The sequence below is a fragment of the Strongylocentrotus purpuratus genome, unplaced genomic scaffold, assembly GCF_000002235.5.
Source record: "Strongylocentrotus purpuratus isolate Spur 01 unplaced genomic scaffold, Spur_5.0 spur5_scaffold_5, whole genome shotgun sequence".
Lineage (NCBI taxonomy): Eukaryota > Metazoa > Echinodermata > Echinoidea > Camarodonta > Strongylocentrotidae > Strongylocentrotus > Strongylocentrotus purpuratus.
This window is the reverse complement of record NW_022145611.1, coordinates 44,065,482-44,091,256: the sequence shown is the minus strand read 5'-3', so window position 1 is coordinate 44,091,256 and position 25,775 is coordinate 44,065,482. Positions and strand designations below refer to the sequence as shown.

Below are 25,775 nucleotides of genomic sequence, written 5' to 3'. Positions count from 1 at the left end.
TCTTTGGGGCTCCCAACACTTTAAAGAGGCCTTTAAAAGAAAGCAAACTGTTAATCATTCAATTTCACAAGCAGAATCATAGTCAATCGACGTCGGCAAGGAATTTAAAAGAAATAGAGGTGGCAAGAGTAAGAATCTCATCATTATCATACTTGTTGGAAAAGGTTTTAGCAAACATGCCAATCCCACCCCCTCGCCGATTGAAATAATGACTACCAGTACTGACGCCCTGTCAGCAATAGTGCAAATTGTAAGCACCGCATTTAAGACATGCTTATTGACAATATTTCTGCAAACTTGTTAATGATCTTGGTCGAACATCAACCCCTCCCCCGCCTTGAGAATAGCGACAACAAAACAAAAGTAATAATGATACAAAAGACATACCAAAGAAGTACTGCGAAGATGGTGCTGCCACAGGTGTTGCATGTTCTTTGTAACATCTGCAAACGCCTCTATTAACCTCTCAATAAGCTCTGCTGATAATCTGGTATTATCAGTATCGTGTTGGATCTCTCCTGTTTCTTCATCGCAGCTTTCATCATCATCTTCATCATCACCTGCCGATTGTTCATCTTCTGACCAGTGACAGTGTTTCTTTCTCTTCAGATAGCTACTGGTTAGGAGAGTCATTGCACTTCCAAGCCTTCGTTTACGGGGTTCTTCTCTTGATGGATGTATTCTAGAAGTAACAAGGTGGTGTGGATCCTTCACAACTATTCGCTCATTATCACACGACGCAAGATGGTTAAAGACAGATTTTTCTGCTGGGCATTTAGGAGAAAGCTCTACTCGCTGCCCATGCCATCCTGTATCGTAAGTGTTCTCACAAGATACTGTCTTTAGAGGAACAAGTTCCGTATAGCTCTTTGACTGTCCAATATCCACATGGTTAGAATCACCCGCTCTATCATCAGCCATACAGATATTCTGATTGATATCTTCGGGTTTATGATCTACTGTCTTGTCTCTGTATAGGTTAGCATATGCCAGAGCAGCTACAGCGCCTGCTTGCACCTCAGGGATAGTCAAGGTAACTGGTGCCTTTCCTGATTGCGTTCTCATTCCATTGTCCCACTGATCATCGGATGATACTTCACTGGTGGTCGAAGGACTTTGTTGAGATACTTGCCATCCATCCCCTTGTGTCACGTTGATCGGAAGGGTCGTACTAGGTGAACGCGTCATCATGGTGTAGTTGTTCTGGACGCAGCTTGTAGCACTATACGTAGCTTCCATCTTCCACGTCAAGTTCGATGTCGGAATGGTCCCATGGTCGAATGATCCATAGCCCGTCATATCACCGTGCCCACCAGCGTATGTATACTGGTTTTGGAACGGTTCGCTACAATGATCACACTGAGACATCGTTTCGTGTTTCAGGTGATAGCATCCCTCACCGTGCAGACCGTACTTGGACATGACGTCGATTTCTAAGTCCTTATAATGAGACTTGACGTAGTCTGGATGTGTAGTCACGTGGCCATTTAATGTTGGAGACCACGAGAGGCTTCGTGGACTACCTGCTATAATGGGTATCGAACCCATATCTATTCTGTTGGCGTAACACATATGCTGTAACGGTTCATTCTCTACTTTCGGTCGGCGTCCCAACTTGATACCTGCATGGTGAAATTAAAAAAAAAAAAAAAAAATCCAGATGACGTGTACATGTATATTCAAAATTTAAACACATGTGGAGAAAAAAATATTAACATAATACAAAATGATACAAACTTATGTATGTGAAAGTTAATTTGTACACGTATCCAAGCAATAGGCCCTACCAATAAACAAATCTGAAATTAACACACGTTTGGTGAGGCATTGGTCTGTCATGCAGATATACCTATGTACAACGACTTCATTTGTATAAAACGTCTTTTAATAGAGAATAACAAGTTCAAAATGAAAGTAACACAATGGAGAAATACAATTTCATTGTTTTGTTTGTTTCGTATTGTGATTTTCATTTTGACATGTTTAACATGGAAAACAGTATTAATGCTGATATTAATGCTAATAATTACTATTATTATTATTAGTAGTAGAAGTATTATTATTATTATTATTATTATCATTATGATTATTATTATTGTTATTATTATTATTATTATTATTATTATTATTATTATTATTATTATTATTATTATTATTATTATTATTATTATTATTAATGATCAGCTAATATATTGTTTTACATATCGGTACTGCGTAAGATACCGAAATTTCAACATAGTACAAAAAGTTTAAACACTTATTGGGAAAATATACAGTTAAGTAAAGGATAACAAAATAATGACAATTTACTTAACATAATAAGGGTTTGTATTGATTTTTCTTTCTCTCTCCATCCATTGATAATGGAATATTTCACCTCCTTTATTTCCTTGTTTTTTTATTAGTTTTGTTTACTTTTTTTGATTTTGCAAACTTTTGAGGAATATGACTAAAAAAATATAAAATCTTTGAACAAATGCTACCAATTTCCAATTTCAAACTTCTATTCATGTCTTTGTGAAAAATATATTTAGTGGTCGACATTTTCGTCATTCCCTGATTGGTGGGAGCACGGCGGAAATCATTATTAGGGCTCAATCTATAATCTAGACCTAGAAAGTTAACGCGATTCTCATTGTTTGGTTGAAATCAGTACAAATGGTCTCAATAAATCAGTCCAATGATCATTCATAGCCTTACTGATGAACATGTCCCTACCATAGAGAGATAATAGGCGACATTAATAAGCAGACAATAGTCTTTAGTAGTTCATTAGTACAAAACAACGGTTTCCTCCATGTAATTTAAGGCGGTAAACTGCGTGCCTAATTAGCCATAGCATATTATGCTGAATCTGGAAGAGTTTTGTACGTCTTTTATTGAGTAGAGTACCTCCAATAAAGCAATCGATAGACTTGATAAATTATTCAGATTGTGAAAATTCTTTCTGCTCTTATCATGTTATATATTATTTCAAGTAAATCGAATGACCTCTGACTCCTTAAAGCTCTTTCTTTTCATACACTACCATGAGAAGTTTTTAGAAAATGACTCGACAATGAGAGACATGTTGCACTCCACAATGGGTTTCTTAACAGTCATAATTTCAATATTCCACAGTAACAGTTTTAAGAAACATATTTCCCCCTCTCTCTCTCTCTCTCTCTCCCCTCTCTCTCTCCCCTCTCTCTCTCTCTCTCTCTCTCTCTCTCTCTCTCTCTCTTCCTCCCTCCCTCCCTCCCTCCCCATACCGCAAGACACATTCTACGTTGTCAAATTTCTAAGGAGAGGGGTAGATAGAGAAAGACAGTGGCAATGACACTTCCAGTTATAACTTTAGTTCCCAATCACGAAAAATATGAGTCTTCTTTTGATTTAAAGAAATTGTAACCTTAAGGCTGAGCCTATGAATTATATATTCACTGCATGGATCAAGATCGACAAGAGGTCTCATTTTAAGATTATATTGAAATATAAGACTTACGGGAAGATATATATATAACAAATTTTTACCTTCTTTTGACATTCCAAGACCAATGCATTTTTGAAATCGACAAAATCGACACGAGTTCCGCGTTTCCATGGTGATTTCACAACTTCGTTCCTTAGCACATGCGTAGTTAGCCCCTTCACGGATGCTCCTCCTGTAAAAACACTGAACAGGTACCAAAAAAAACCAAAAAAAATCACTTGTATTTGTTCACATATTATAACATTTCTCACTTGTTTCCATTTTAAAGATAAACTTTAGTACTGGTAATGCGATTGCATTGTGAAAGAAAAGGTGTGAAAGGATCAGAAACAGTTGATCATGTAGCATGTAAGTATTGGTGTGCACTGCAAGGTTCTGGAGTCATCAAAATCATAATAAATTTGACCGAGTCTTGGTAAAGTAACAAACACTCACATAGAAAGCTACATATGGGACAACACACATGGTGTCGGGGATGGTACTACCTTGGTTTCCTTGTCTTTCTATGCTCATTACTCAGCCAGTATACATTTTCTTCCAAAATTGTTTGGCACATGTCATTTATTTGTAATCTTGAACATTCAGTGTAAGTTTCGTTTGATTCTGTGAGAATTTTTTTTTTTTTTTACCAGTACTGGAGTTTATCTTTAAACTCTTTACCCTTCAAGTTTAGTTTTGGTGTATATGTTTCAGCGATTCAATTATATATTAGTTTGAAGTGATAATATTTATTGAACGTATAATGTGCACTTTGAATGGTATATGGCATGATTTTAATGTACAATGCTAAGCTACATGGATTACATGGGTCATACATAAGCCCTGGCCTGTGTAATTAGACTATGAACTAATAATTTTGCAATTTGTTATCAGCAGCAACAAACAAAATCATTCATTAATTTGTTTTCATTTTGCGTTTTTTTTTATAGAAAAAATGGGCACCTTTAATTTAGCGTTTTATTTCATTTACCTATAACCATCTGAATATCTTTGAAGCATCATGTATCATCGATGTATAGGTGAAAAACAAAGTCATGTTAAACTAAAGTTTGATTTACATTATGTACCATATTGTTATCATTCCTCCACCGTGTTAAGCATCTCACCTACACGGTTCTTTGTGTGCACATTCATTCAAAATTCGTCACGTTCCGTATTTGTATTCATAATTAAAATTGCCCCCTTCATCCATACACAATACCGATGTTTCTTATTGAATTATATACACGTCCTTTAAATATGGCTAGCTCACTTTCAATTCATCCATACAGTTTGCCGGCGATGCTTCATACTCAATCAAAAATCATATGACGGCAAGTTTCACCATGGAGTGAAAAAATGTGATTCAAAGGTGTAAAGGTGGAGATCAAAATGAAGAAATATAACAGGGATAAATGTTGACGGGATTCTCTCTCTCTTTCTCTCTCTTTCTCTCTCTTTCTCTCCCTCTCTCTCTCTCTCTCTCTCTCTTTCTTTCTCTCTCTCTCACACACACACACACACTCACATTTTCTCTCTCTCTCTCTCTCTCTCTCTCTCTATGTGCGTCTCTTTTTCTGATTAGGGGAAAGAAAATGGTATGAGGTTTTAATATACATGTATTTGAATAAAACATAATAGTTGTATTATGAATCGGGCCTGTCTAGAAGTGAGAGGTAGGATGAAGCTCATGCAAGTATTATGAACAATGTTTACATGTATGCTGGGCAACCGGGAAAGTATGCATACAAGTAAATGATTATAATACTGATAATGTAACGTTTCATCTCTCACTTTATTTAAACATTGATTTACATCAATTTTGAGTTTTCAACCAGACAGCCTTGTTCATAATCTATTATTACGTTTCTTCTAGAATTGGAGATTTTTCACAATGAAAGCGATCGAAACAATAGTAGCCAAGCAACAAGTGAGATTGAACATTATTTTCCGCTGGTGTAATACCAACTATATGCCTCGTCATCTTAAAGTTACGAGACATTGCCAATTTCTTTGTGTTTTTTTCTATTCTCGGGTGACCTTGTATCAAAGTATTAAACTTATTACATTCTCTTTTTTCTCAGAAATTGAGGCCAAATATTGATAATAATACCCTTTCGATCATTAATCTTGATGCGTTCTAAAGGTCTGCGTCACATTAATTATTCAAGTTGTGCGGTTTTATCTCAGTGTGATCGGTGCACTAAGCTGAGACAAAGGAAACCTTCAATCATTAACCAACGCTCGAATGGATCTTTTGTCAATACATTTTTTATTCAGTTTAAATTGCGGTTAACTCATTAAATTTTATGAAGACACAATGAGATTGGTTTGTTTTGCTCAAGATATAGATTTTTATATTTTACGTAGGCCCATTTTTATTTTTCCATGTGCATTTCATCAGGAGGTTAATAATAATAATAACTTTTATTTACCCAGGGTAGCCACTTCAGTTATGAAACTGTTCTTCCAGCGGGCCCTGCATAACATAATATGTTATTACTACCCTTCTCCAATCTAATATGCTGAGCGCCTAGCTAGAAGGCAGAAGGTACCATTGTTATAAGTCTTTGGTATGACTCGGCCGGGGTTCGAACCCACGACCTCCCGTTCATGACGCGGGCGCTCTAACGACTGAGCCACCATGCCCGGTTGAACCAACTTTACCGTCACAATTTTCATAACACAATATCATGCACCCATGTCATCATCACATTACCTTCACCAACACTCTTACTATGATCACCATCCTCACCTCCACAATCTCCATCATCATCATCATCATCACCATCACCCCGACATCAAAATCATCATTATCATCATCATCATCATCATCGCTATCACCCCGACATCAAAATCATCATTATCATCATCATCATCACCATCACCCCGACATCAAAATCATCATTATCATCATCATCATCACCATCACCCCGACATCAAAATCATCATTATCATCATCATCATCACCATCACCCCGACATCAAAATCATCATTATCATCATCATCATCATCATCGCTATCACCATCATCACCTCCACAATCTCCATGATCCTCACCATCATCACCACCATCTCCTCCACCACCATCATTACCATCACCGTCATCGTCATCATCATCAGCAGCAGCTTTCACCATCACCTAAAATACCAAGAACATCATCGTCGTCAACACAATTACCAGGACTATCATCACCATGACAACTATCACACGATCATCATCGTCGCCATTCCCACGGTGGTCACCTCAAACATCATCGTTATCCCAACCATCACAATCATTACCACATCACTACCATCATCATTATCACCATCATCACTAAAATAACCAACACCACCATTGTCTTCATCACCGTCTTCGACACCACCATTGCTATCATCTTTGGCGAAATTTTATGATGATGGTGACGATGATGACGATGATGATGATGATGATGATGATGATGACAATGATCATGATGAGGATCATGATGACGAAAATGATGATGATGATGATGATGATGATGACCATGATGACCATGATGATGCTGTTTACATTATGAAAGCAATTCATGATAGGACTGGACCTGCCAATGTAGGAGGAAACTTCTTTTGAGTAGAACGAGTGCAATGACTTTTTTACTAAAAATATTTAGTCATTTGAGTCTCATCGTATACCTCATTGTTGAGATTAATTAAACGTTGTTCAGAAACAAAATGGTTTTATATCAAATATTTTTATCGTTATGTTATAAACTGTAATTATCGGAGATTATTTGTCAATTTGTTTGATTTCATTGGCGATGCAGAAAAGCTTTAGACTTATTCATCAAATATTTACGCGTTCATCTTTACATATACATGATATAAGCAATTTGCGACGCATAGAGGGAATAATTGCTAGTGTTTATCGGCCATTAAAATTACACGATCTCTTCTTTTGTTCTATTGCATGCGTGCGATCAACGCTTAATTCATTCCATTCAAATACCGGCTGCCTGCCCACAGGACCTTAGGCCTTGATATTCTAATCAACTTTTTCATAACAAAGAAAAAGTTGATGTCAAAATTGAACGAAAAGAGAAAAACAAAAGAACCTCCTTACTAGGATAGCCTCATAGAAATTTGAATATGTTAACAGAAAGTTAATATTTCAATAGATTTAATTAATCTGAGTATACTCGGTAATGAGAGGGTACTGTAAATGGACAAGGTTAATAACTCAGAAAAGAACTATGATTTTGTTTTTTTTAGAAATAAAGATAGGATAGATAATCAGTTCACAAACATCTGCTAGTATGGTCCATCATTTTGATTAGAAAATAAACACAATTAAAACAAATAAAGAAAAAGAGAGCGACATTGTTTCTCGATAACAGACATTTCTAAAAGACATTTACTTCAATTTTTTGGTATGATGACCTTTCTAGGACAAAAATTAAGGTGAGACAAAAATTAATATGGCATTTAGGTATACCTTGAATTATAATGTTATATCAAACAGAAGGCAAAAGACAAGTTCGTTCTGGTTTACAATTGTGAGTATTTTTGTACATCTCAACAAGGATTTCTTTTTTAATTCTTAAACAATGCATGACTTGTATTACAATCGCATAAAAAACAAATGAAATAGACTTAAATAAATGAAGGCCTTTTTTTGACAAAATAACATATATATTGTGGAGGGGAAAAAAACAGTGGCAATACAGCAGATGAAGAAGGGGGCACGGGAGATAGAGACAGACACAGACGCAGAGATAGAGAAAAAGACAGAGACAGAGAAAGAGACAGAGACAGAATAATACAGAGACAGAGACAGAGACAGAAAAAGAGAAAGAGAAAGAGAAAGAGAAAGAGAAAGAGAAAGAGAGAGAGAAAGAGAAAGAGAAAGAGAAAGAGAAAGAGAAATAGACAGAGACAGAGAAAGAGAAAGAGACAGAGAAAGAGACAGAGATAGAGCCAGAAAAAGAGACAGATACAGAGACATAGAAAGAGACAGAGAAAGAGACAGAGACAGAGAAAGAGACAGAGAAAGAGACAGAGACAGAATAATACAGAGGCAGAGACAAAGAAAGCGACAGAGACAGAGACAGAGAAAGAGACAGAGACAGAAAAAGAGAAAGAGATAGAGACAGAGCCAGAGAAAGAGACAGAGAAAGAGAAAAAGACAGAGACAGAGACAGAGACAGAGATAGAGAAAGAGAAAGAGATAGAGACAGAGCCAGAGAAAGAGAAAGAGAAAGAGAAAGAGAAAGAGATAGAGACAGAGCCAGAGAAAGAGACAGAGAAAGAGAAAAAGACAGAGACAGAGACAGAGACAGAGATAGAGACAGAGAAAGAGACAGAGACAGAGAAAGAGACAGAGAAAGAGACAGAGACAGAATAATACAGAGGCAGAGACAAAGAAAGCGACAGAGACAGAGAAAAAGACAGAGACAGAGACAGAGATAGAGAAGGGGACAGAGACAGAGATAGAGAAAGAGACGGAGATAGACATGGTAGACAAGAGTGGAGTGGAAGAGGGATGGAGGGGAGAAAAGGGGAAAAGAAGGCAGTGAAACAAATACAAAATGATGAAGTCTTTTCATTTTGTCCAAAAAGGCCTTCATTTGTAGTCTTTTTAACATCTTGATATCTGTCAGTAAATAAGACATTTTTTGAAAAATAACAGTCGACACGATAAATGAGCTTACTTTGATAACTTATTCGAATAAAGATAACGAATGAAAAAAAAATAGAATCGACCAAAATTTTGGAGGCAAGATGGGCAATGAGAATATTGAAATACTTTAATCATGTCGTAGAATATACAGTAGGCTTGCGGATGTCATAGAAGGTTTTCATATCGTGGGGCATCAACATTTAACATCTTACCTTCTACTCTAAAACTATCCCCAAATTACAATGAATTCATAAGGTTATTAAATAAACATAAGTTGAAAACTGCTTCCCTTTAAAAATAAAATAATGTTGATATTGATCAATAATAGGGTGGATGGGGGTTTTGGGTTTTGCTCTTGGGTGGGTGGGGGCATGATACTGCGTAAACAATGTTGTTTTTATATTATACCAATATGATAAGAACTTTAATTTATGATATATCATTTTTCTCGTTTGTTATGTATTGTAAACGGTCCCCTCGGTAGAACAGCTGTGCTGCACTGACACAGCTGAGCAGGGCGATCCATCCAATGTTATTTTCTCATGTTATAATGCATATTGTTATTTATATATTTCTTTGATACATAAAATCATATCAAATCAAATCAAAAGGAAACGTACATCGCATTGAAAAAGTGGATGGGTATGAAATAAAGTTGTATAGGATAGCTAAAGTGATTGATAAAGAAAGAAAAACCTACCTTGCATCCCTCGCATGTAAATACACCGAAGTGAAGTCCAGACGACATCGCACCGCAGACTTGACAGGGTATCTTACGGCTGCTCTGCGGCTGCATCGAACCAAGCTCATCTACAAAGAATTAATCACAATCAAACAACATGCTGTAATCTATCAAACAATGGTTTTTCATTGAATGCTCAAATTTCTGTATGTTTGGGAAACACGTAATGTTGGATTTAGTATCGTTTCATTCATATGAAATGTATACATGAATGTCCGAAAAAGGCTTCCAGTCAACAATCACATTAATAATGTAGTTCCAGGACGAAAATTTTCATTTTAAATGCCCAATGGAGACTATTGCCACATCTTTTTGTAGACCTGTAAATTTATAAAATTAACTCACAAATTATCCGATACAGAACAATTGTGTTCAACCGAAAGTCATATAACGAGAGAGAATAATGTACCAATCATAAGACAGGAAATAAGACTGTAAACAGAGAGTGAGAAAGGAATATAATGATATAGAATAATAAAAATTGCAAAGGAATGAAAAGTAGATGCCGAACTTGTAAAATGTGGATTACATGAACTGGACAGGTATACAGGGAGGAACCATTTTTTATTCAGGAGGAAATCTCAGATTTACAAGAGTTACTACCCAGGCAGGCAATATCATTGCAGCCTTCCAATCTTTCATTGAGGTGTAAAGACCTACTTCAGCGTGGAGCCAACATAAAGTACCTTGTTTTCTGGTTGATATCAGATACTGCCTGACATATCATTAGCATTTATACATGATATTTCACCGTTCACAAGTCACTAATAGAATGATGTCACTACTATGATTTGGAGCGTGCATGGCTAGGTAATCAGTCTTCCATATACATGTAGATAGACATAAAAATACACAAATATGTCGAGTAGCTCACAGTGGATTATGATAAGAAGAAAGTAAAGAGTTATGGCCTCACTGTGACATCCTGATCAATTTGAGAGACAATAATATTGTTTAAAGTCAACAAATAAATCATCAACATAGATAGATATAATCACTTGAATTGGATAAACGCATTTCAGATAAAATGTGCTTATATTCATGTCTTCTAAGTATTCACGTTCCTTAATTTTAAGTATGAGGGAAATATTAAAACTATCGCTCGCTATATACTCATGTCTATACCAATCGTCCTGTGACTCATGGTATGTATAGCCTATTTTTATACAATGGCATACGTAACTAAATTCTTCGCGCAGAAATATTTTGTTTTTATTACAACCTTTTGAACTGAAGGTCGGCTAAGACAAGGTAAAGTAATTGTCGAAGAACTTGTAAAATTCAATTATTCCAGAACAGGATACGCTAATGTATGTTTACATTTCTCATCATACATCGTAGTGTTAAATGCTCTTTACTCTCAAGCATGGTGTTTCAAGTTTACTCTAAAGCTTTGCCTAGGAAACCACACTCTCTAACAACAGTGTAGCTCTTACAAATTCTATTATTGATTCTTACTCCAGAACAAGTGTAATTTTACCGCCGATAATGCCACGATATGAATAAAATTCCGGGTTTCTTTATAGAAGTATAGCACATCATTATGGAGCTTGCAAGCATACAATCATGAAGAGTGTGGAAACGTATCTTCTTTATTAGATTAGTCACAAGAAAGGAAAATGGCACGGTTGATTAAACAGACAAAAAGGTGTTTATTTTATGAAAACGATAACTGTGTATACCATATACGTTGACTCTGTCTGGGCACGCACAAGCTTTTAACATGTTTCATGTTTTTCTAACATATTCCACGTCTAAAAACATTAGAAAATGAGAGAAAAAAGAAAGATAGAGTTTGAGAGTAATTGTCACGGAGCTGAAAATTTATATTTCCTACCAACTTCAATTAAGGAGCCATTAGGAGTAACCACCATTGCCGAAGTAGGAGAAGTTATGATGTATAAAGTTACAACAGAACGTTTTAGTAATTAAGTCGTCTTTTGTTTTAGTTCTCTGTTCAATTGTTGGGAAAATCATGTCAAAGAAACCGAGAGACTAACACTTTCAAGATTTCACTTTGTAAAATTATATTTTATGAACAACTTCATTTAGAATAAGGAGGTCGAGACTCTCTCAAACATTAATGAATCTGAGACCGGGTGGGATTGGTTGATTAGTCTCGAGACGTACACATCTCTGAGTAGTCAATCGCAGAAGTATACCTGCTACAATCTGCCAGGCGCGGATCCAGGATTTCTTAGGGAGGGGGGAGGCCAAAATTTGAAATCAATTTGAAATTTAGTGTGCTAAAATTTGAAAATCGTGCCGGGTAGAGGGGGGGGGGGGGGTAGTGAGCACTAATTTTGTTTCTTCTATTTTGACCCCGAAAATTTGAAAATCGCGCGGGCCGATAGTGAGTGCTTTTTGTAATACTAAACACCCCCCCCCCCCCCCTGGATCCGCACCTGCAACCTGCTACAACCATTCTACATAATATTCAGTTTCGTATAACAACAACGAATGATGCAAGTAAATACAGATCTATAATTTGATCTCATTTAAACATGTGATGAAAGGCTTGTTATAAATATTTATGTATGATTTTATCCATGATTTAGTATCTGAATAAACATTTATTTCAACAACAAAAAACGAAACAACGAATGAAAACTCATAAATTACATAAATTTAAAGTGGCAAATTTAAAGAATGCATAATCACTCTCTTCATTTAGAAATTCTTATTTTTTTGATAATTTAAACATTAGCGTACATTATTTTTGACTGCCCGAATATGAATTTTCCAGCTTCTAAATTTGCAAGTGAGCGAAGCTAGCTTGGAGTAAAAATGAATGATAATGGTAAGAATATTCTTTCGTTTATGAAATTATGCCTATGCAAATCAGTTTGCTTTATTTGAAAGTTTACCTCGTACTATTCAAAACTATGATATCATGTTGTTTGTCTGATATTGAATATCAGGAGGCCTTCGCCTTTTGCTCGGTTAGTTTCTCACTTGTATGCCTTTGCTTTTGCTTTGAGTTCATGACTTCACCCCCTTCAATTCACTGCAAGCATTCAAGTTGAATGTTTGTTCCGCATTTACAAACAATTTATGTGAAGTCACACCTGCCAATTACTGCGTACATTTTATATCTAATTTCATTGATTTCATTTTATCATTGCAAAAATTGCAATCCTTGAAGTATATAAAAAATATTATGGCCTTTGTAATGCGAATGACGTAGCGTCGTAAAAAAATATACAATTTGATTATAACAAACCGGGAAAACATCTTTGAACAGAACGTTGCAAAACGGAAACATCTATGACATTGCATAAGTTACATTGTTGTCCATTACTTACATAACTTAGGTATATTCATGAGCTGATTGGGAAAATGTGAAATTCCCCCTTTCGGCAATTCCAAGAATTCCCATCAAATTTCCATCAATTTGTAACATTCAATCAATTTCTTGTCCAGTACAGTGAATGGTACACGTTGTAATTGGAGACCTAGTTTTTATAAAATATGAAACGGACACGTAATTAAACCTTTCTGCATGCACTGACCTCTCTATTGTGGTGAAAATATAAGCAGGACCATTTTAATAAGTCATGTAACAGCAAAATACCAGTAATGCTGCCAAGTCCAAATTCTAATTTCTACAAACAATAGTTTGCCCGCTTTCCCTTTATCGCTTTAATCTCCTTTCGAATTTTTAACCTGATTATTAACGACTACAAGCAAACTCAACGGTTGATTCGAAAGTTCGAAAAGTTGTTGAGTTCTTTTTTTCATTTATAATTTGGATATCTATCGAGATTGAATACAATAACCGAAGTTTTAGAGTGGGTTAAAGGTCATTGATGTAATATTTTTGCAGTTTTAGTGTCCTTACATCTTAGATGAAAGTGTATTTATTTGAGTGTTGGTGATGAAGAGAGCTCCTGCACGAGTGACGAACATCTGGATTTCCATCTTCGTGTTGTATTCAGGAATTAAAGTATTCACAGTCATGCCTGTAATAGACTTTTTTGTCCAAGATTTATAACAAAAAATAAGGTCATAGGAAAAATAAAGCCCTCCCGCGAATAAACAATCTTTTGTACTATGGGAATTGGAAAACGGATGCAAACAAAGGGAAAAGTTCTCAATGACATCATGACACCAGGCCGGTGGGAAAACAGCTAAAAATTATAACTTTCTAAAACCTTGTCCGATATTTCTGAAACTTTCTTCTTTGCTTCTACTCAACTTTTGAACGAGAAGCAAATTTCCTGAAAATAATTTGAGCACATAATCGTTCTGTAATACAAGTTGGAAATGTTTGAATATTTCAAATAGTTTTCTGATGTTCAAAACGCTCTTTTTAAGGTCATGATAATTAGCCGTTTTGACCCAAATGAAAACATATTATTTCTACGTCTACTAAGGTTATGGTGAAGTCTAATCTCGTACGACGTCGAAAATAGATAATGAAAAAAGAAAGGTCCCTGAAAAGAAAAAAAACGAAACCCGAAAACAAACGATTATTGTGAGTAAACTACTCAGTATGGGCTGTTTGAAAATAGTTCTATAATTTTCATAAATTCTTTGTAATATGTTTCCAAATGACCCATTGAAGACTTTACTCCAAACACACTTCACTGAACTACGTTGTTCTGAAAATGGCATGTCAAAATCCTTTTGTGCCAGATTTGTGTAAAACGGTGAAAATGTTAGTTTATCACATGCGAACATGACCTAAGGGAAATGTAAGCTTTAAAACATTATTATGCCATATTTACACTGTGTGATTATGTGCGTTTAATTAATCTGTTATGAATAGTAGGAGCGAACACTCAGATTTTTTCCAACCAATAAATATCCCTCGAGCAATTAAAATGTGCCCCTTTTTTGATTGAAAAAGGTGCCCTTACTGAATGGAAACTTACATATTCTGTTGATGATTTTCATGATGTCCCCATTAGACCATACCTTTCTCTCTTTACCACAATGGAATTAGCCCTTTTCTCCGATTCTTGTGGAAATATCTACTGCGAGCTTTGCGCTTTTTAAAAAATTGCAGTTTTGAAAACGTGCAAAAGTCACTCTTCATAACCATTGCAAACCGCTTTACACGTGAGCACAAAATATGCCCTTTTTACCCTCACCATCGACAATATCTCAGTTATCCTTTATTTTATGATAAAAGCATTGATTAAATGAGCAAATGAAAGCTATGTCCTCGTTGGATTTTAAAGTTCGTGTTTTCCTTCATGCAGGTTATGTTCAGTTGTTCGTGTGTGATCCTATCGTTTTTCTCAGTTTTACCAAAATCGAGCACAAAGGATTTTGACATGTCCTTTTCAAAAAAAATGTTGGTCAATGGAGCATGTATGGATTTAATGTCATCAGTGTATTATTTGAAAGCACATTACTTCTACTAAAGCAAGGAATTATATTTATGCAGCTCATAGTTTGTTCAGAATAACCGTTTGATTTTGGATTTCGGTGATTTTCGAGGACAGACTGTATTTGGGGAACTTGTCTTTTCTGATAATTTGGTTTGCATGAAATTGATTTCAATTCAGATTACATGTTTATTTTAATGTAACTAAATTTCTCTCGCGGCACCCCCCTATCGATGCATTACGGCATCCCTTGCGGCATCCCTAGCGGCATCCCGGTTTAAACAAACCCTGGTATGGATGATGTCGATGGTATTGATCAAATAAACCTGAATACGAAAAGAATGTAATGTCCATCTTTGAATAAAGGCCTATTCTTTAAGTAATAATAAAGAAAATGAATATCATTGTTATCGTTGATGTTAAGGTTATAATTATTGTGTTCCATCACCTATTCATCACAATGTATACATGGCCCATAATTACTTGCATACAATAATATTGTTTATCATTTAGGTTTTGCAAAGAAAGTAACACAAATTATTGCCAGGGGCTGACGTCTCTTGCCAAAACAACAAATTTTCGTTTTTGCAAAGGAGCGAACCCCATTTTTGACGCGTTTACTATGACTATAATTATGACAAATGACACTTTTTGGGAGGGGTAGAGCATCTATAAAGTACCTTCGTCTGCCTCTCAGTATGTTATCGTGAATGATTCTCATGATCAACTTCCCCTTTTTTGCGAGCGAGCGACGCGAGCTAACAAATATTTTGTTTGCAAAGAAAGGGACACAATATAGCCAAGGGGCTGATATCTCTTGCCTAAAGAACAACTTTCATATTTTGCGAAGGAGCTAACACAAATTTTGACACGTTTATACCATCTCGCTGCTCGATTATCTAAGGAAGCAGCTGAGATTAAAGCCGGGGATTAAAGACATCGCTAACTAGCGAGTGGTAAGCTCCATCTCGGTAATGATCGTTATGATGAATCCTATCCAGAGTGGGGATGGGGCTTTGTGTATCTGGGCACCTTCATTGGAATTTGATTGTTATCCCAAGTGAGGCTTGGATACGCCACTGCATGATAAGGTGGTGCTTTTGTTGAAAATGAAATGACACCTTTTAGCGAGCGGGGGGGGGGGGGGGGCTATGATCAGAACCCCTCCCATATTTCCTTGTCATTGGCTTTTACCTGCTAGAAAACTAAACAATTTGTTATTATTCAACATGACATGTATTTCAAAAAGTTTAATACTGGGCAATTTTAAAGTCTAAAGTAGAAAAATGTAGTAATTTTTTGGTAATTATTGGTATGCAATACTTTAAGTGGATATTAGGCATTTGGAAGTTCAAGTTGAGGAAAAGTAGCAGAGTTTGACATTGCGCCTCCCGAACCCGAAAACGTTGTCATTTTAAAAGATTAAAAAATGCAAAAGTGTATGTATTGTAACTGAAAGAGCCATCGATAACATTTGTATTGGCTAGCGTTTTCCTACAACTGTATATTATTTGCGCGATCAGTAACTACAATGACAGGATAGCAAGTGCCTATAATGGTTGACATGGGAGCTATATAAGAAGCTAATATTTGTACTCTACTTTCAAACTGTTGAAAAATAGCATGCATTAACAACAATTACACGTTTTTTTTTGTTTTCTTACAATGTATTTTATGCATTTTACATAAAATTAAAAAAAGGCTTCATCAAGCTCATATTTAGGGTTACTTATTCAAGAAAAATGCTGTGACAGAAAATTGTAGACTGGTGCATGTACGTGTTGTTCAACTTTTCGACAGCTTGAGATATCCATTTACTTTCTGAACTGTAATGTAGATGAATTTACCCAATGATTTTAAAGACCTTCAAAGAATTAAAAAGCAGAATATTATTTTTAGGTATCTCGATTACGCCGCGTGGCTTTGTCTAAATTTGCAAGTTTTAAAATATCATTTTTTGAGAAACTTGCATATAAAGCTATCTGATACCGTGTTGCGAGGGGTATTTTTGTTTTGGATAACTTTTCCGTTTATCTGGAGCTTCATCAAAAACAAAAAAGGAAATATAAACATTCCCCCTTATTATAGGGTGAATCTTTTATGGTCATTTCTATTTTCATAATAATTTAAGATGAGCTTAAATAGATAAGTTTGCTCTCCAACTCCGAAGACCTTATACTGCATCTTGAAAGAGCAGTCGCATCGGTTCTTACGTATCTCTCTCTCTCTCTCTCTCTCTACATGAGATAATGCAACACGGAGGCAAAGATTCAAGGGGGAATATCGATACCCCATTGTATACCCTGTTTTAAGACGTCGTTTTAATGTATACACATTTCAATAGGTGTTGAGAGAAAAGGAGAGAAATGGAGGGGGAATGGGACCACGAAAGGATACCGTCCCATCTGAATAATAATAATGATATTAAAAACTTACGGTATGTTATTGAAACGCAACTCACAAACTATTCAGGATTTAAACATTTCTTTGGATGGAAATAAAATCAAACAAGAAAAAACATTAGGTACTTAGGAATTGAATTGAACGAACACTTAACCTGGAATATTCATGTAAAGAAGCTCAGTAAATCGTTAGCTTATGAAATATTTTCTTTGAAAAAGGTCAGTAATTTCACCGATACGAATGTGTTGAATAAAATTTATAAATGTATAATCCAACCTATATCAGATTATGCATGCTCGATATGGGGGAATTGTTCTGTATATAACAAGAACATTATTTTTAGATTACAAAAAAGAACAGCAAGGATAGTTGAACGGAATTTTGATTTTAATGAAAGTGGTCTTGATATTGTTAAAAGATTGAAGTGGCAGGTTTTGGAAGAAAGACGGAACTATTTTCTTGCTTGTATAATGTATAAATGTATCCATGGCTACGCTCCATTACGTTTGTGCAATGCTATTGACATGGTTTTTGAACGGCATCCAATGAATACGAGATTGGCTAACTCAACGAGTGTTGTCCTGCCCAAGCCTAATATTGAAATTTTCAAGAATAGTTTACGTTACGAAGGCGGCAAAGTATGGAATCATTTACCCTCTAACCTACAAAATGCACAATCCATCGACTGTTTTAAAAACATGTATAAGAAAACTTTTTTCAGCAAATTATGAATAATATCATCCTTATTTTTGCTCCTTTTGCTTTAAGTTTAATTTGATACTTCATGATATAAGCTCATTTTGTAGTGTGATAGAGTTTTTATTTTGAATAGATTAGTTGATTACTTGATTCCATTATTGTGTTTTTATATATTTAATGAGATATCATGTATGTTTCACTTGGTTTTTACTCAAGATTATGGTCATTCAATATTTGTATCATGACTTCATGAGTATTTTAACAATTCTCATTATGTCTGATTATTTTGTTTTGATGTTTTAGTGTAAGCTTTCAATATTCAGGACCATGCAGGATGTAAACCAGTCCTTTCTGATCTTCTTATCCTGATGAAATTTGTTCAAATAAATAAATAAATAAATAATAAATAAATAAATAAATATTTAATTTTTATATAGCGCTTAATACAAATGTCTCTAAGCGCTTTACAGAAATACTATTACCCCGATCATTGGATTCAGTGCTTGCCCGCACACAATGTGTGTACAATCTTCACTCCCTGGGGAGCATTACAGCCAGGCGTTACATGACGCTCTAAACCTGTTTGACCAACAATGACGGTTGCATCCTACCGGGTACCCATTTAACACATGGGTGGAGAGTGGCAAGTGCAGGTTAATATCTTGCCAAAGGATAGTAGTGCCGTGTCGGGATTCGAACCGTCGACCTTCGCATCTCCAAGTCAAGCGCCTTAAACCACTCGACCACGACAATCCCATTACTTTTTAACGTTGTTAATCTACATCTCATCTACCTGGTGAGACCGGTGTCTGTGCTCCCTCAATCTGTAGACCCACGTTAAACCCCAGGGGGTCACTCCCAACATGACTGACTGGCTACGCACCCGCGTCCAGAAAAAGCGATGAAAGGGTGTCATTTTCAGCTATACGGCGGCGTTGACGTTTTCCTTCATGTGTGTTTTTCAAGCACTGATCGCACAAAAAACAAAAAAGGGTACTTTTTAAAGATTACAGGTTCGGCGCCGTCAACGTTTTCCTACAAAAAAGGTGTTTTTCAACCACTGATCGCACACAATCCAAAAAAGGGGTACCTTTTCAGATTCACAGGTTTCCGACGTTTTCTTAAAGAAGGGTCATTTCAGAAAAGATGCGATACACCACGGGTGGGTAGCATTTGTGTATGAGAGTGACCCCCGGGGCGTTAAACCACTGTTCACAAACAATTCTGAAAATTGTAATTGGCAACATGCTTTTGCATCTTTTATATTTGTACTGCTAATTATATTTATTAAAGTTTTTTTCTTCAAAGGTTATACCATTTTTAGATCGAACATGATAACCCTTACATCTGCAGGTACATGTATATTCGTGAAAGGACTACCCTCCTGATCAGTAAACAAATTAATGATTTAATGTTTTAAAGGGGATTTTAAAGGGGAACTGAGGGGCCAATATCCCGCATAAAAGTAAAGTAAAAACTCAGAACAGTACAGGAGCTGGCATCATATACATCGAAGGCATACGAGATTGTATTAAGAATAGCTAAATAACTTAACATGAGATTTAAAAGCATGACATTGCACGTGTTTGGTTTAATGTTTTATGAAACGACAGCATGTTCACAATGATTGGAAAGCTTGTAGAGCGGAGAACAATATTTAGTCTCAGCTAGCTTCCTTTCCGGTACCGATTCAAAAAGGGGATATGGATACCTAAAAAAGATAAGTTAGGGAGATATTATTTTAATTTCCGCACATGGAAATGATTATGATGAAAAAGTAATGAAGAATCTATTTAAAGATATATATTATACATATATATTTGCTTTTAATTAAGTGTATTTCCAACCATTTTGTTTCGTTGTGACAGCTACATCTTTTTAAAAATATTATGTATGTTCCTGAATTTCTTTTCCTTGAAACTTCGCTTTCAGAACACACGTCAATATTACAAAATTACAATATTGTCAATTATACAGAATCATATATTTTCAATGGACTGAAAATGTTGATATAAAATAACCATGAGTCTCAACATTCTATATATATATATTTCATGTATAGAAGTGTTAGAACTCTGCTCTGAAGCATAATATTTCGTATTCTTGTTTCGGGGAATTTCAAACTAACTTCAATACCGCTATTAATAGATTTTCTCTCAATATTTTAACATTTCTTCAAATGACAGAAAGGTATAGTAAAAAAAAACATTAGGTTCTTTAATGATATCCATCAGTATTTAAGAGGAAAATGCATATTGACTGCACTTTTATTAATATTAAAACCGTTTGCTCTGCGAAGCTATGTTTTTTTTTTAAAGTAACTTATCTTGAAAATTTCCCGCTTAATTTAGATAATCCAAACTTAATCAGAACTCGTGATATCAAAATAAGTGTTATGTATATCTGGTGAGTTTGAAAGGTAATAATTTAAATGGGCTAACATATTAATTCGCGGTTAAAAAATATATTGTTTGTAATTTTGTTCTATCTTGCTTTGTGAAGACTAGGGAATATCTCAATTTATTTCTGCATGCTTTAGACATGGATTTTTTTATTTTTTTATTTGCCTTCTTTTTTTTCGTTTCATATCTCGGAAATCAATCGTCTGTTTTTATAATGAGTTATTATTAATAGTATGTCGATTCCTATAATATATTTAAATGTATGCTTATCAGGCAAAATTGTTTTTCATCATGAGAATAATCATTATTGCAATCGATTATGCCTTCGTTTCAACTTCAGATGAATAAATATTTATAATTTTATATGCTTCAAATAACGTTTATTATAATTGTATTTCACTGATATAAGCGAGCTCAAAACCTCGACTTATTAACGTTGTAATATATAAGAATTTAACTTACCTTGCAACGCGATAGACTGGTATGGCAGATCTAGCTGTAGCTCCAGGTTATGCATAGTGGAACTCAATCTCAAAATATCAAAAAGGAAAGTTCCTAATTAACAATTATAAATTACACAGAATCCCTTGCATGTACCTAGATTCGTATCAGTTTATGCCATAAGTTACAGTCAGAGGTGAATTTATGGAAAACACTGTTTTATTTCGATGAACTCATCATTTTCGACCCTCCTTATTAATTTCAATCTAATATTTCAGATTTAGTGTTCACTTCCAATGCTCGTTGATAAATTCTGTCTACCACCGCTTGCTTGCTGTTACTTTTCTTTCAGCTTCCATGAAGCTACGATGTCTTGAGCACCTCTCACCGGTCTCCTCTGAAGCTGTACCTGACCATCAAAGCGACGAGTGAGCGAACTGACGAGATAAGAGGCTCGCCGTGAGAAAGGCGCCGTTTTAAAGCGAATCGTAGGTGACTGCTGCTGGCGTGTCATTCGTTAGTAGTGTCATCAATTATTCTTTAGTTCAATTATTCTCGCCGATACCATGCCCTTGGTCTCCAATCAATACATGAACGATCGTGATCGGTGAAGGGTGCATGAAGACTATCAATAATCATCAAATCAGCTTCTATTTAAAACACAGTTTATTGGTTTAATAACAACTTGTCTGCTATTGTTCCGTTCAGTCGCTGAACATGTATGATATTGGGGGTAACAATAGCCCAAGGTTCATAAGCTAGGCGACCATTTCGATCACGTGATTTGTTCTTGATTGACATGTGTCTATCAGAGGAGTTTACACACCCACTTCATATTACATGACATATCCGTGTAACTTCCTCAGTCGATAGTAATTCCCAAACACTTATACATAGGAATGATCATGGACAAAAAGAGAAATATTGACACGCGAAGATAAAAGGGTATCATTTCCCTTTTCATGTATGTTTTCACTTTCTTGACATTTTCACTATTTTCACTATGACATCGCTATTACATCACTATCATCTTCTCAATCGATGTTATCATCATCTTCTTCATCACTGTTATCATCATCAGCAGCAATATCATCGTAGATGCATTTCGATTATACTTGAACTATCTTGCTTTATAATGATTATCATTGTTAATATTTTAGCTTTCCTATTAGTACATTGTTGTTGTTGGTTTTTACTAAATCTAGAGCATAGTTCTTGCATATCTATCTCTCTCTCTCTCTCTCTCTTTCTCTCTATCTCTCTCTCTTTCTCTCTTTCTCTCTTTCTCTCCCCCCCTCTCTCTCTCTCTCTCTCTCTCTCCCTCTCTCTCTCTCTCTCTCTTTCTCTTATCTCATTTGTGCTCTCTTCACTATCTCTCCCACGTCTGTCTTTGTCTCATTTTTTTCTCTCATTTTTTGCTCACCTAACCTATTCACATACCCTCTACAGGGAATACCTGTAATTGAGTAAAGTTTATTTATTCTTTACTTTTCAAATACAGAATTGAAAAGGCGCTGTATGTAAACTGAAATGTAATAGCATCTGAGTCCAAGGGTTACGATAACTGACATTTCCCATCATAAGACTATTCATCTTTGACTCTACTCTCTACCTTCATTTTGGAATGAAGAAATGACCACAATGCCACAATGCCTCAAAAGTGAGCAAATTTGTGGATGTAATTATTTCGAGGGGTGAGATGTAGATTTTTCAATTTTCCATTTACTATAATACTTACACTGTGTTGTGGAAAAAACATACATAATAAGTGTGTATAAACAGGACACTGAGGCAAGGAGCAAGTATTCCACATAACTAAAAATGAATATGGAAGTATTTATACAGAGAAATAAGTAGAGCTATATTGCAAAACTTCCTTCCGCGACAGGAAAGACAAAAAGACAGATTAAAGATAGAGAGAATGGGGATTAAGAAAGAGAGATAGAGTGAGAGAGAGAGAGAGAGAGAGAGAGAGGGAGAGAGTGAGAAAGAGAGAGAGAGAGAGAGAGAAGAGAAAAATAGAGAGAGAGAGAGAGAGAGAGAGAGAGAGAGTTGAGATAGATATAAATTTATAGAGAGAGAGAGAGAGAGAGAGAGAGTTGAGATAGATAGAAATTTATAGAGAGAGAGAGAGAGAGAGAGAGTTGAGATAGATATAAATTTATAGAGAGAGAGGCTTCATTTTTTCGTTTTGAACATTTAAAAATGAAAACAATTTTCTGTAAATTGTATTTTGTGCATCTTTCCCACTTTCTTGCTCATCTTCATCTGATGCTGGTCGATGTGATACTATTGTAGTGCATCCAGTCTCGGGGTGACATCCTTATAAGAGGTGTAGATACATGGGTACTGTTTACCAGTTGATTTTGTTTTCGTTGGCCTTCAAGCGCGGGGGCGGGGTATTTTGTATTTGAAAGGTAACACAAGCCATTAGATTTATATATATTACATCTGTTGATTGATCATTTCATTCAAAATATCAATTTTGTTACAAAATGCAATATAGGTGTAATATCAATAGCACAAATCGTTTTGAAATTAATCATAATTTTGAATAAATGTTTTGATTTTAATCATTGCTACAAACTTTCACTAAGCATTCCGAGACTTTTCTCTTATTTCTCATTAAATCTTTACCTTTGATTTTTTTTTCTTTAATCTATACCTCCTGTGTATCCTTTTTGTAAAACTTAGTTTTAGTTGTTCACTGAGTGTGTATATAGAAAGCATCGAAACCATGCTGATACTGTGATAGATCCTTTGTGATCGCAATATAATTTTAGACCTCTAAGTACATGAACCACTACTACAAAGATGGTATTTTCCTTGTCAGAGGTAAATAATTTCCTTTCTTCCAATATCAGAACAGAACCTCAAATTTAGCATGCAAATAAATCAAATTTGCGAGTTTTCTTTTCAGGCGAGAAGTACCGAAATGACGTGGAATTTGAAACAATTGGTAGTGTGTATGAGTGGGCACACGCACAGGTGCTCTTTCTTTTGATCTAGCTCTATCGTGAAAATATAAGAGCTTGGTATATTTTACTAATAGAATCATCTACTCACTGACTATGCATCCAAGCATTAACGCTTGACAAGATTATCAAATGAGAAAACTCGTTGAATTTCTGTCAGTTTTGATAACAATTTGTAACGTCAAGCGAAAATAAATCATAAACATGTATCGATATGAGTAAACGAGGAGCATAGAAACGAGGAAGATTTCTTTGGATTCTCCCTCTCTCTCTTTTAATCGCATGTGCAAGACTTCTTTTCATCATGTGTTCGTATATTATCGCATTGATACTTCAAATCTATGATGGTAAGTTCTTGTAGTTAGAGTGTGAGCATCGAGGGTGAAATCTCGTGCGTGACTATTACAATTGGGGATGAAATTCCCTTCTTGGATTGAAAAGTGGTTAATTGTATTTGACGATCACTGATGGCCAAGAGGTCTGCTCTCTGCCTGTATGCTGTACACAATCTCACTCTGATCGTCCGAACCGATGAGAGAACTGGCTTTGACATCTTAACAAATTATGTTGGTGTTTGGGGCTGCAATTACCGACGCTATTGACAATACTTGGTAGCAAGATGAGAGGTATCGGGAGGAGGAGGAGGAGGAGGAAGAAGGGACTCTGCATGACGCGTGGAGTGTTCTTTGGTGTTAAATGAGGTGTAAAGTATCGGTTTTATTCAGGGGATATTATAGATTGGAGAGCGCGCGCTGAGGGAGAAAATACGGTGCAGTCGAGATGGCATTCAAGACTCAGCCAAGCGGGTGAATTACAGCGCGGGAAATATAGAAGAAGATCAATGCGACAGCACATGGGTTAGAAAGATCTCTAGTGAGGAAGCAATAACAATGGTATAGGAAACATGCAACCACTGATCACCGTTACCATAACAATAGAACATGCAGAAGACAAGTCATCATAGCAAGAGAGAATTTAGCATCTAAATAACTGCAGCACTTATAACCCCTTTGACATTAGAAAGACATTTTCATCTACGTTTTGTTAACCGCTTACATACAAAGCTGCAGTGCCATTTTGATTTATATTGGATAAGTCGAGGAGAAGTCACAACCATACTTCTTTTATGAACCTATGTCCAATATGATTATTTTGTTTTGATGTCGATTAAAGTGGATATAAAAAAAACTATAAAGAGCAATACAAAAATAGATAATAATGCAAACCCCGACTTTGACACTAGCAATGTGAGCACCCCAACTAAATCTTATATCACACACAAAAATATAGGGAATCGAAAAAAGGACGGGAAATAACTATTTTTAAAAAATGAAGAGGGTTAAACGAACGTGATAAAATATTATAGGACCAATCCCCACCCTGGTCGCTTTGCTCCCTCATATTTCATCCACCATGTCCATCGAGGAAGACTTGTGCCTCTCCCCATCCACCTCTGCCAATTACGGCCAGTCCCCCCCCCCACACACACACACCCCTCAGTGATCCATGTCCTATGCTACACTACATTCTCGAATTCGACATCTTCACTGCTTGCTTGAAGGCGCTATCTTCACCATCATCACCACCACCGCTACCACTACCACCACCACCACCATCATTTCCATCCCCTATATCAACCTTATCAACATTACCACATGACCACTGTAGCAACATCATCATCATTCT

General features: G+C 35.7%; 1 protein-coding gene across 1 annotated transcript; it reads right to left on the bottom strand.

The window, feature by feature from the left end:
* Positions 1 to 32: 32 nt before the first annotated feature.
* On the bottom strand, positions 33 to 21,522 carry LOC105446254. The gene is made up of 5 exons (XM_030999225.1): positions 21,136 to 21,522; positions 9,792 to 9,901; positions 3,514 to 3,655; positions 388 to 1,622; positions 33 to 47 (listed from the first exon to the last, which is right to left on the bottom strand). Exons 1-5 carry the CDS (start codon positions 21,188 to 21,190, stop codon positions 33 to 35), a joined length of 1,557 nt encoding a protein of 518 aa, XP_030855085.1. The 5' UTR covers positions 21,191 to 21,522.
* Between the last annotated feature and the right edge of the window lie 4,253 nt (positions 21,523 to 25,775).